At 35.2% G+C, this 13,088-nt stretch overlaps 1 protein-coding gene across 3 annotated transcripts in view; it reads left to right on the top strand.

The window, feature by feature from the left end:
* Nucleotides 1-566: 566 nt before the first annotated feature.
* Nucleotides 567-13,088, top strand: part of LOC111040987 (protein still life, isoforms C/SIF type 2) — a 33,008-nt gene continuing 20,486 nt past the window's right edge. The window contains exon 1 of one of the 3 annotated variants that reach the window (XM_022325102.1): nt 567-2,082. In XM_022325102.1, coding sequence (XP_022180794.1) covers nt 1,276-2,082 — 807 coding nt within the window. In that variant the 5' untranslated portion in view covers nt 567-1,275. The remainder of the gene's footprint in view (nt 2,083-13,088) is intronic. The other 2 variants (XM_022325103.1, XM_022325101.1) reach the window with 2 other exon arrangements.

The following is a 13,088-nucleotide window of genomic DNA, read 5'->3' as shown; positions in this document are numbered from 1 at the left end:
CACTATATATATACTTGTACATGATATTATATTCTTTCGGTTGAAGAACGTTTTTACAAAACTGTTGCTACATCAAAGGGATCGGTTATAAATTCACGAGGCATTTTCAACGACGTGTATTTAGGTACAATAATGATATACACTTAAAAATAAACGTTTTCTTTTACTAATTGACAGTTATTATTATTATTATTATTATTATTATTATTATCAAACATCACACGAGAACGCGAAAAGGCATTTTTCCGAAAACGCTCTATTTCAATAATTATTATTTTACTCGCCCCCCCTCCCCCGCGCGCGGTCACCCGCAGCGTTTATTAGTGTGTCGATATCCGAGAACCTTTTCGCGTTTCATTACTATTATTTGTATAAATATATATATATATATGTGTGTGTGTGTGTGAAATACACACTCAAACGCGTACGCGGTCCTTTTTTTTCTTCCACTCGGCAAACGCACGTATATATGATTCAACACACATTTTCTCGTCGGGCCATTTCCTTTTGATGTGTTACACCAGAGGGCGCCGTCCGGGCGCCGGGACGCTGCGAACGCTGAAATACGCCCTCGTGATACACCCTCGTCCGCTAGTCCGCTAATGGAAGCTGAACGATCGCGTCGCGCTCCCGCAGTGTACTCCGCTCGGTACGGTCGCAACGTCACAGTCGCACACCGTCGCTCGTCGAACGGCACACCGGCAACAACGCCGCAACACTGCAACGGAACGGTAACAATAATAATACAATTACGTTATAATTATTATTGTTCGTCCGCCGCCGCCGCTGCCGCCGTCGTCATGGCGGTCGTCGTGAATCGCGAGCTCCCGTCTTCCGCGTCGTCGACATATTATTTTTACACCGGATAATACAAATCGTACACTTTACGTTCACGTTGTCGCGGGCCCGCGATCGCGATGCGTCTCGTCGTCGGACGTGTTGTATGACGGCAATATTGTAGCGGTGGTCGTCGTTCCTGTAGCTACCTCCGCCGTCCCGATCGACCGGGCCAGTGCCGCCGCCGTTGCCGCCACGAGGTACGGCAATACTACGATATTATAGTACGACGACGGACCGCGATACCAACCGCAGAGAGTCGTGGCTGCGAAGATGGACGATCAGGAGCCGTCGCTGTGGTGTTATTGTTTGCGGTGCGCCCGGCGACGGCGGTCGGCGCGTGCCAAATGCCGAACGACGGCGGTGCTGTCGAGCGGTGTGCACCACAACTGCCGCAATGCGGCGGTCGCCGAATAACGGCAATCGTCCTGTCCGCCGATGAAAATGGTCGAGACGAACCGGCCGAAACCGCCGTTGGACGTCGCCACCGCGGCGGCTGACGTGAACTCCTCGCCGCAGCAGCAACGCGAACACCAGCAGCAACGTGAACACCAGCATCAACGTGAATACCAACAGCTACGTGAACACCAGCAGCAACGTGAATACCAACAGCTACGTGAACACCAGCAGCAACGTGAACACCTGCAGCACCATTGGCAGCAGCCGCCGCAGCGTCGTCCACATCAGTCCCGAAACACCAAGACGGTACACTTCGAAACAGACGTGCTGCGAGGCGTCACGGCGGCCGACTCCGCGATGGCCACGGCCACTTCGAACTGCAGCACGGCCAGCGTCACTAGTCTGCCCGACCAGTTCGACAGAAACGTACAACAGTTGTTTACGTTTATCGGCACAGCTCTGAGCGGAGGTCACGACCGTTATTGTAGCGACGACGACGACGACAACGACGACTGTAGTGATGACGACGACGACTGCAGTGACGATGACAGCGACGGCGTTAGTGACGGATTTTGCGGTGGCTGCGGTGGCGGCAACGACGGTGACGACGACGACGAGGACGACGACGACGACCGGAGGTCGGTCAGCGACAGCGAGACGGTCAGGAGACGATCAGCGTACCGGCGGCGACCGGCGTCGGCAGTGGCGCCGTACGCCGCGTCGTCGTTCTCGCGTGGCGAGCGTACTATCAGTTTCGAACGTGACGTGGACAGAGGCAACACGCCGTTTAGGCACAGGCACTGCAAAACGACGGCTGGCACGTGCAACAGAGTTTTCCTCAAAAAGGTAACTTGGCAGGTCGTACTTGTTCGTTTTGGGTTTGGTGTGAGAGGAAGAGGGTGGGGGGTTAGGTATTGTTTATGTGTATCGACCGTTTTCCGGTATGCTAAATAATAATGATAGGGTAGGCTACGGTCTGCGAGTCTTATTGAAAAAAGCTGAAAACGCATGCCTAAAAAATTGTTTCCTATATACATTATTTTCATCCAAATTCGAGCGACAGATATTCCGACCACGCTTTTGTCAAATCCCCGGCGTGTATTGTGAAATCACGTTTGTCGGAGAAAGTTCAATGGGAATTTTTTAACGACCAAAGTTTTCGCCATACGCCGAGCTCGATTAAAAAAGAAATAAAAAAAAGTTGGTGGCGCAGAGTCGGCGACAACGTCGCATATCACGGTGACAGAGTGACGGCGAGGGCGGATAACCGGTAGGGCGGGCAATTATAATGTGGCATTTTGTCCGGAAATTAAAAACGTTTAATAGAAAAGCCTTTTCTATTCCACCCCGCCGGATGCCTCACGCGGCCGGAACTAAAACAATAGGGACATTTGTAATATTACAACCTTTCGCTGTGCATGGCTAAGGGTATTATTACAATGAAAATGTTGAGATTAGAGTATTTTTCGTTCTTATTTTCTGTTATTTTACTATCTATTACCTGGTATTATTATTTTTTTTTACATCGCGTGTTATTCACTTTTTCAAATAAATTCCCGATAATGAAAGGGTATTTGCCATTGTGGTTCGTCATCGAACATTAAATGATTTATTATACATATCTTTCTTAACGAAATTAATGTGTATATGTATAAGTAGGTGTGTAATATTATTAATGCCTGTATACGTTTAAAAATCTTATTTCAATGTGGTCATGCTAAAGAAAAGAAATCCAAACATAATAACATCAAATCAGAGTGCTCAAATTATTATTAATTAAGCATTGAATGTTTGTATATCAAATGAAAGTTGGTATGGTGAATTCAATATATATGTCATTACTTCTGAATCATATTTTATTCCTTTTTTCTCTCAAGTCTCAATTTACAATAGCCAGTCGTCAACCACGAAACGTACCTTTTAAATAACTCTGAGAAACATGTTACATTTTTTCACTTTCATAAACAAATTGATGGCATTCATTATTTGTTTGCCTTTTTGCACTTGACTGTAACACTTAAAGAGATTCGCATTTGGTGCGAACATTTTTTTCGTTAAATGCAGATGTTTTTTTTCACCAGTGATTACTGATCAAATATAAAGTGAATTGGAAATCTTTATTTTTTGAGAGGACTCCACAACCGCAAATATTGTCTCTGTGTTACAACCGTAAAGCATAACAAATTGGCGTTCAACTGAACAAATAACTTGTTATATTTAATATTAGAGTGTGAATTGATTAATTATTATCAAACACAAAGTCGAGAACGTCATCTATGTTCTTATGCCGGTATTCAATACATTTCGTTTCAGGCGAGTTATGAGTGTACAAAATATTTTAATTTAAAAATGATCATGAAAAGTATTTTGTCTCTTTCGAAATGTCAATGAGAGATCTATTGCTTATATTATTATAAATGTGTAAAAAGGTTTTCTACACATTTTTTTTATTAAAACTAACTACGATTTAATAATCTAAAAATAAACTAAAAAGTATGCATAGAAAAATAATTTAGATAATTTGAATGTATTAATTAATATTTAGTCAAAACTATTGGAATAATATGTTTCAAAAATCATAATATCTACTATCTAATAATAAATTGGAAGTATGATATTTCTAAAGTGTTAAATTAATTGATTTTTAAACATGTAGTTGGTGTTCAGTGTCCAACTAAGATGAGATTTAATATTCACCACTTTGCTTATTTTTATCATCAAGAATAAATGCACATTTGCATATTTTATTCAATTTATGACAGTTAATATATATAGTACGTCGTTTATTTCACGGGATTATATAATAAAATTAAAAAAATACATAAATAGCGATTGATCTGAGTTAAGATAAAATGTTTAAACGATAACAATTATACGTCTGTTTGGTTCTCGTTTGATTGTAACATTTTATTTTAATGAGACTACTGAGAGAGTCGATGCGTTACAAAAACGTAATAGGTACCCACCTACTCAAGTCGTCAATATTTTTTCATTCAGCACATGAATGTCAAGCAAAAATAAATATTTAATCAATTCATCTGTATCAAAATGTGTATATATCTCGTTTGGATGAATAAATTAAATCAGTGATTTATATTTGTATAATGTGACTTATTAATCATATTAAACGTATGTCAACATTTTATCAGAAAGCAAACGTATTATTCGATAGTATTGAAATACTCCCATACGTCTGCGTCCCACATTTAATTGGGCAAAAGTATTTTAATCGACTTAATCCTAACGAATAGCTTTTACGCGAAGGCACCTTTTAAAGTGACTTCATCGTGAACTACCAAAGTCCCGTAAATGTCGACATTTGTGTTGCAACTAGAGAATATCAAGAAATGTCTTCTTATATGCGCAGAGCAACGATGATAATTAAGGTGCACTTTAATTATTTATTAAAGTCACAGTGGCAGAAAAATATATGGAACATATTTAAGGGTGACTTGATTTAAATTTCGTCAAAAAGTCCATATTCTAACACATTTTTGTTGAAATATTACATTTTTTATTTTTCATAAATGGTTTTGAGTATTATTATATTATTATACTATTATAATGAAGGTCTGACAGCCAATTTCCAATATCTTGAAATCACTGCCAGTGGCACAGAAATCATTTAAAAGATATAATTTTTTTTTAAATAGATGCATAGGTAAATGATTTCGATGGTACACAATACTATAATAATTTATAGGGGACGAGGTGACCGAGTGGTCTGACTCTTCCGCTGCGACGCAGCCGGTCGCGGTTCGATCCTCGGCCACCGGGCGGCATTTTTCTCCGGACAAGTCGCGGTGACCGGAGAGCAAGTGCTGCCATCCCCCACCCCCGGGGCATGGCAGAAACCTACGGGTGCCCCATTCGAAATTCTGCCAAAACAAACACCTACCTGTTCCCCCTACCGTTCCAAAAACCTACAAACCATCAATACAAAAACCTACAGTACCTACTAATAATAGCTAATGGCCACAGTTTCCGGGCTCAGGATCAATTAAAAAAAATAATTTATAGGAGTAATATTTTAGGATATACATAATATAATACAATATTTTTGGGGTCTTAAGGAACAATAATTTAATTGAAAATATCAGAGCTGATAAAAATATAATTTAATTGATTAAAATATCTTGATTTCGGTACGTTGTGAAATGTGTTTTAAATGTTGTCTGTTTTAATTAATTTTAAAATCAACAGTACATATTATACAGATGGTGTTAAATGTTCCTGTCATGTAAACGATTATAACAAAAATAAACAGCTAAATATCTCGCTCTAATACTGATCTAGATATTTAAACGTACAGGAAGCTAGCTGTAACTGTCTTATAAATAACTAAGTATAATTTATAATATTAAAAATATACTAAAAATGTTTGCAAGATATTATCATTAAATTTAAAAATCTTATCTTATGTTAAATTCGGGAAAATGTACCGCAGGACTGCGGTGTACCTAAAATGCCTACCCAAAACGCCGTGTCATTATCATTTGATCGCAATATATTTTTTAATATTATTATGTCTCATAAGTGTCCGTAACTTTTGGAAAACAATATTGAAAATTATAAGATGGCTGAAACGACACCGGTGGTTGCTCTAGCAGTTACCTTATTTTTTTTATTCAATTTGTCTGAAGGAGCTCCGTGTGATTTACTTGGCAATTTAAAATATATATTTATTTGAAAAAGAGAGAAAAAGTTTAGTATTTTAATTATATCCGAATTCTAGTGAAGCCTTAGGCTGTAATATATTGTTCAGGCTTTAAATAAATATTTTGATTTTTAAATACAGCCACAGGAATTCAGCATAAATAATTTAAGGAATTTTAAAGTTATGGATTAACAAAGACACTACAACTTAATTTGAATATCAAAATTTCGTTAACGCGAAAAACGGTTTACTAACGTTTTACGTCTTAACCATTTTAACGGTGTTGCACTATTAAGTTTTAATACCTACTAATGAAAATGTTTTATTTTTGGCTTAACTTTAGAAACATTAAAAATGCATTATCGTCTTTATAGCATAATAGAGTTATGGTTAAATGTGTATGTATATTTAAAACGTTAATAATGTTATGTAGTTTATCTCTATAGTCTTTCATAAATTTATTGTAATAATATAAAATATGAATGTAAATTTCATTGCATTGTATGTTTTTTCTGTCGTTCATTAAATACCTAGTTATTTTGAATAAATATTTATCATATTCTAGCGTGTTTTGAATAATTAAAAATTATTATTTTACTTAAATATTTAAATAATAATTGTTTTAACGTGTTCAACATTTCATTTTATATTTTAACCGATGTTGATGGAAAATAATAAAATGCGTATAAAAAATATCAAGTTACGTTTAACTTTTTACATAACCAAACTCTATCATATACTAATAATAGGTCTTAAAAGTGTAATAAATCTAACCATTATTTAATTATACTTAATCCTTTATTATATTAATTAAATTAATTGTATTGTTATTTTCTTTTCAGTTTAATGCGCTTTTATTTTTATTGCTTATTCAGTTAAATAATTTAAATTTTTTTCAAGATTGAACTACCCTTGCTTAAAAATATTATGTAGTTAAACAAAAGTAATTTAAAATAAAATATTCAATGGGTTCTCATTGATCTGATATGGCTACCCTCATAGTTTGTGTGCATTAAAATAAAACAACAAGACAAATAAAATAACAATAAAACAAAAGTAATCATTGTATTTTCTTTTATCAATATTAAGGTTTTTATATACCTATCAAATTTTATATTTCTGTCATTATGATGGTTTATTTTATATAATATATATATAGCCATTTGAATAATACAATAATAATTGATTCATATTACCAATAAGTATAATAATAATTCTTTATTTGATATTCAGAGGAGAATGGAACGTTTTTGGTATTTTTATTATTACGTTTTTTTTCGATTCTGAACGACATTCTTTTAATAATATAATCATAAATATTTGAAGCTGTAATAACCTACCATTTATTTTAATGTTATTATTATTTATCTCGGTCAAGTTAAGGTGTACAGATTGCTGACGAGATGTTCTTTTAATTTTGAGTTTTACTGCTTGCACGATTTTTATTTCTTATCCAACCCAACCGAACATTAATAATTATGATACCATGTTGTTGTTCGGCCCTTTTGCGTGGGATACTGAATGTCAACGGTGGGGGTGGCTTAACCGTTTCAAAACGAATAATTTATATACCTTTACTTGCAGTATCAGGTCGTATGGACGGCAGAAGTGTGGGATAGGGAGTTGCCAACTAGTCCATAGTTCGAGGGACATCATGGTTCTGGATGATGGTTCTTAAAAAGTGTGGATTATGGATATTAATTTTGATCTTATATTGATCTGCAGTGAAATAATAACTAAAATAATATATCTAAATATGTGTATTCGTAGCCAATAGTGAGTTATTTATTTCATTAAATCAGTCTATTGTATCCGTCGTATCACGAAGTCGTAGTTTTGTTGCTTACTTGTTTTGCACTTTCCGCAAACATTTTTTTCGCTTTATGGAAAGCATAAAGGCACAATCCTATTTATAATATATTCATTTATAGCCTATTTTAAAGTTTTAAAAATTGGCCTTATGGTATAACTGTGAATTTCCAAACCCTGGTATATATACATAGGAATGTGTATAGTGTATAGATATATAGTATATACAGAACTAGGTGAACGCACATAATCCGGGGAGGTGGTGGGGGTGTGCATTTGCGTCAGAAGTCCCGAGACGTGAACGAATATTGATGTGAAGGTTGAATGTGTGTCATCGTGGTGCGTGATGATTCGGTGAATATTTAACGACTCCCGACCCGGAGGCTTCTATGAATCCCGCGAGGCTGTGAGCCCCCTCCCCCCCCCCCCCCCACACACACACCGACAGTACATAAACAGGCACACGCACACATCGTGTGGTACACCACCAGCGAGACACTATGAGACACTATGACAGCCGCTGCGATAGATTTTTTAGTCGTCGACGAACGACATTATTAATATTTAGTCTCGGCTAGGACGAATTACCGGTGTATGGGTATATACGATCGTTAAACGCACAAATGCAGAATCTGTATACACTCGACTTACGTAATATTGAACTCGTGCACGCGTGTGTGGTCGGTGCTCAATATAATATATTAGATGAATTATATTTATATATTTTATTATATCTGTATACACTCGCTGTAGACGCCGACGGTGGAGGCAAAAATAGTGTATTTCGTCCGACCGTCGATCACAAATATTTACTTTCTTTTCTCGAATATAGGTACACGTTGTACACTGCGTGGGCGCGAATATCCGTGTACCGTGTGTCCACAAGACCAGGAAACACTGTGCACAGACCACCTATACATAACTTGATAGTACATGATTATGAATTCGGTGTGTGGAACATGGAACAAAACAACGGATAGTTAGAACATTTTCAAGTAATTTGGATGTAACAACGTGTATTGTAAAATATACAAAACCACATGAACGAGGGAATTCAAATTTCAAATTAAAGAAGCAATTGTTGTTAAATTTAAAAAAAAAAAACAATTTACTTGCAAAAAAAGACACTAAGAATGGATATTCTCGTTTTACAACTAATTCGTGTCGTGCGCTCGCAGAATACGTGAGAGTTGAAAACTGTTTAAGTCGGAGTGTAATTAATGTGTCTCAGTACCTAGTCCACAAACCGATTTCCAAACTATTTATGAGGTAACGAGTTATAAAGACGTGTTCCCCCTTCCAGTGGACTCCCGGTATTTAGGGGTTTGAACACACCAGTCCAACTATATACAGGTAATATTATAGCCATATATGGTAGGTACCATATTGTAATATATCGTAAACTATGACCGCTCGTCGACCCTCGTCCGTATATTTGTGCAAACGGGACTGCGAAACAACAGGAAACTGTGCCGCCATCGACGTGTGCTATGGTGTGTAAACAGCGCGCACAGTTGTAGGTAATAACGGTGCAGTGTTGACAGTTCGCATTGTAATTGATAAACAAAAAAAAAAAAAAAATGTATTAAAATAACACAAAACGATACGTACGCAAAACATTTAATAATAATATTATATACGTACGTATATATACAAGCGCATTCGAATAGTTCTAAATAAAGGACACAAGGGGGGGGGGGTACTTGTGCTAATAATATATATGTAGCATAACACACCCTCGCAGAATCGTCGAAACGATAATCCTCGGAAACACCCCTGCACTCTGTCCCGTAACCGACACATGTATGTGTGCAATGTACACTGTAGGTATTAATATATGCGGTGACGTATGTACATATATGGTTATTAGTTGTTACAACTAGTGTGGTGTGAGTCTGTAGGTATTTCGTGTAAGTATATACAGTCAAATTCGCTTATAACGATCTTCTAGGGACCTAGGGAATCTGATCGTTATAACCGAACATCGTTACATCCGGATCATAAAAAAAAAAAATAGTTTTTTTGAAAAATTGATTTATTAAACACATTTTTTACTGTTATTTAAGATTACATATGTATTTTAACATTCAAGGTATTTATATAAATTTTAATAAATGTACAGAATATACCTGTATAGTATATGTTTACGATTTGTTTGAAAAATAATCTTTAATAGTAGTTTGTTTATAATTTGAATACGATTTTTTAACAAAATTAGAAATATTATTTAATGCCATTGATACTTCTGGCGTATTTATGTCACTATTTACCGAAACAAAATTACGCACCTGATCAATATAAAAATACATTTCCGAAATAGATGGTACTTTGAATACGATTTCTTCGCTCTCTTCGTCAGCTTGTTCACTTTCATCATTATTTGCATTCAAAATAGACTTAACAATTTCTTCTTCATTGGGTTCTTCGTTGGTCAAAAGAGCATCGTCAACCTCCACAAAACTTTGTATGTTTTCTTCAGAAATGCACTCTGTGTCCAAATGATTTTCACTTACTACTTCTGTTTCGTCGTTTACCAAAGCCTTGAATCCAGCGTGGTGGAAACAGTTTCTTATTGTAGTGGTAGAAACATCATTCCATGCATCGGAAATCATTAAAATTGCATCTAATACTGAAATTTTAATATCTTTTCCCTGTTCCTCTTGGTTAATAATTTTAAGTACTAGTTTTTTCCGAAATTTCACTTTTAATGCTTTAATAATACCTTGATCCATAGGTTGTAACACAGACGTCGTGTTTGGAGGGAGAAAAACCAACTTTATAAATTCAGTTTGAACAGGAGGATGAGCTGGACAATTATCTACAGTCAATAGGATATGTCGTTTTTCCTTTGCTAGTTGTTTATCCCATTCTTTTAACCAGTCGGAAAATATGTCACCGGTCATCCATGCTTTTTTATTGCTTTTGTAGTCGACTGGCAAGTTTTTGACATTTTTAAAACATCTCGGAGTCTTAGATTTTCCAATTACTAACAATTTTTGTTTGTAAGAACCAGTCATATTAGAGGCTACAAGAATTGTGAGTCGCTCTTTAGATAATTTACCACCACTGCATGTTTCCCCTTTAAAACGTAATGTTTGAGATGGTGTTAGACGATAAAACAATCCAGTTTCATCAGCGTTATAAATGTCACAATCTGCATAATTTTTACGCAAATTAGGCCAAACGTGTTCCAGCCAATTTTCCGAAACACCAACAGGAACGCTTGACGATTCTCCACTTATTTTTCCAAAAACGATATTGTGTCTTTGACGAAAACGGGTAATCCAAGAAGAAGAACATTGAAAATCGATTTTATTAAAACGCTTCCCGAATTCGGTCGCTTTTTCTTGAAGTATCGGACCACTTATTGGAATATTTTTAGATCGTTGTATTTTGAACCATTCCAAGAGAGCCAGTTCGACGTCTTGATGTTGGCTACATTTTAACCTTTTGTTAGATGTCACGTCTTTTTGAAAAACGCTTTTTATTTGGTCTTTTGATTTCCATATGGTAGATAGTGTTGATTGACTAATTTCTAGCTCTTGGCAAAGATCTTTATTAGAAACACCACATTCTAAACGTTCAATTATTTTCACTTTTTCAGCAATAGTGAAACAGCGTCTTCTTTTATTTGACATTTTTAACTACGGAATTCAGAACGTGTCTAAACGGATAGCAATCAAAACGGCGACTAAACGAGTAAGAAACGTATGCTGTATACAGTACGGTCGCACAAGACACATTATCTGTTACAGATAAGATTAAGTCATATCGATTTGGTCGAAATCAAATTTACTACTACAATACTGTATTAATAATCGCTATAGGTGATTATAAAAACAAATTTTCGTTTTAAAATAACATCGCTATATCCGGATTATCGTTATAACCGATATCGTTATATACGAATAAAAGTAGTACACATAACATATAAAACCAACCAAATACATTGCTTTTGATCGTTTTACCCGGAATATCGTTATATACGGCATCGTTATAAGCGAATTTGACTGTATATACAAACGCGGTGCCTGTTGGACGGGAGTGCTGTGCATCAAATCTGCGTTTATTATTTTCCAGTATAATTTCGTAATAAATTACAGTTTACAAAATCCGAAATGCTGTCCTTTCGAGTAAAAATAATAATCACTTAAAATAGATAAGTAGGTACCGACCAGCTATCATTAAAACGGTTGTCGTCGTTTTGTAGGCGCCATGACATATAAATGTTATATGTATTTATTAACACCGTTCAAGGTCAAATTAGTAGAGTTTAACAATTTCTCATCATTCGAGCTTCACTAAATTACGTAAATAATTGCAGAACACAAATATTCGTATAAACATTATCAGATACAATACGATACAATATTACGATAAAATTAATTATTATTAATATATAATACACTCAATACAATGCGTTATTATTTGTTATTAGCAATAGATTTAATATAATATACTAACCACATTTAAGGACAATTATGTCGAAATTCCAAATTGTTATCTATGTTGCTAGACTTATAAATTTAAAATTTTATAGGATTATTTCACATGGTATAATTACTCAAGTTTAAATCCTGGTGGAAGGTAAAAGAGACTCTGTAATTAAAGATAGGAACTTTTCACATAATTTTATTAGATAAATCTCGACAGTCAGTCAACAATTCCATACATAAGCTTGTATATACATTTTACGTCAGCTACTGTACGCCTGTTTGTTGTCAAATCAATTCCATATTATACAATATCAGCTTCACTAAGAGAAAAAATTTGCTTACCTATTTTATGAACGATCATACGGAATAATATTTTCTAGATTTTCTAAAATTTGCCAATTATCCTTACATGACCCAAAACTCTAATAATTAAGTAATAATAAGTACTCTAGTAACTCCTAATATTAATAAGCTGAAGTTTGATGAATTTTAGGTCAAAATTTAAACTTTAAACTCTAATAACAAAAATTGTTATTAACTTTTTAAAATTTCAAAAAAGTTTACTACCATAAATCGGAAGACTCGAGAATTTAAAATTTCTATAATATATTAATATAATATAGCTAAAAAAAGTCAACATAATTTTAAAATTATTTTATGTCTAGAAAATGCCAGTATAAATTTAAATATTTGGTGAAAATGTGAAGTCCCTACGCTTATTCCTTTCTGCATTACATAAAAAAAAAAAATAAATTTCGTCTTATTTTGGTGTTAAGAAATATTCCAGTTTTTCATTAATTTTTTTTCACCTCGATGATTTAGAATATAACAGGAAATGCATTACTTCTCACCCCTCAAAGTACAAACTTCTAACTAGATCCAATTTTCCACCAGAATCCAACCTCAATATTAAATATTGAAGTATTTTTCTTCTATAAAAAGTGTCTTGA

Source organism: Myzus persicae, unplaced genomic scaffold (genome assembly GCF_001856785.1).
Source record: "Myzus persicae strain clone G006 unplaced genomic scaffold, MPER_G0061.0, whole genome shotgun sequence".
In the NCBI taxonomy this organism is placed as follows: Eukaryota; Metazoa; Arthropoda; class Insecta; order Hemiptera; family Aphididae; genus Myzus; species Myzus persicae.
This window is presented reverse-complemented; position numbering and strand designations above follow the sequence as displayed.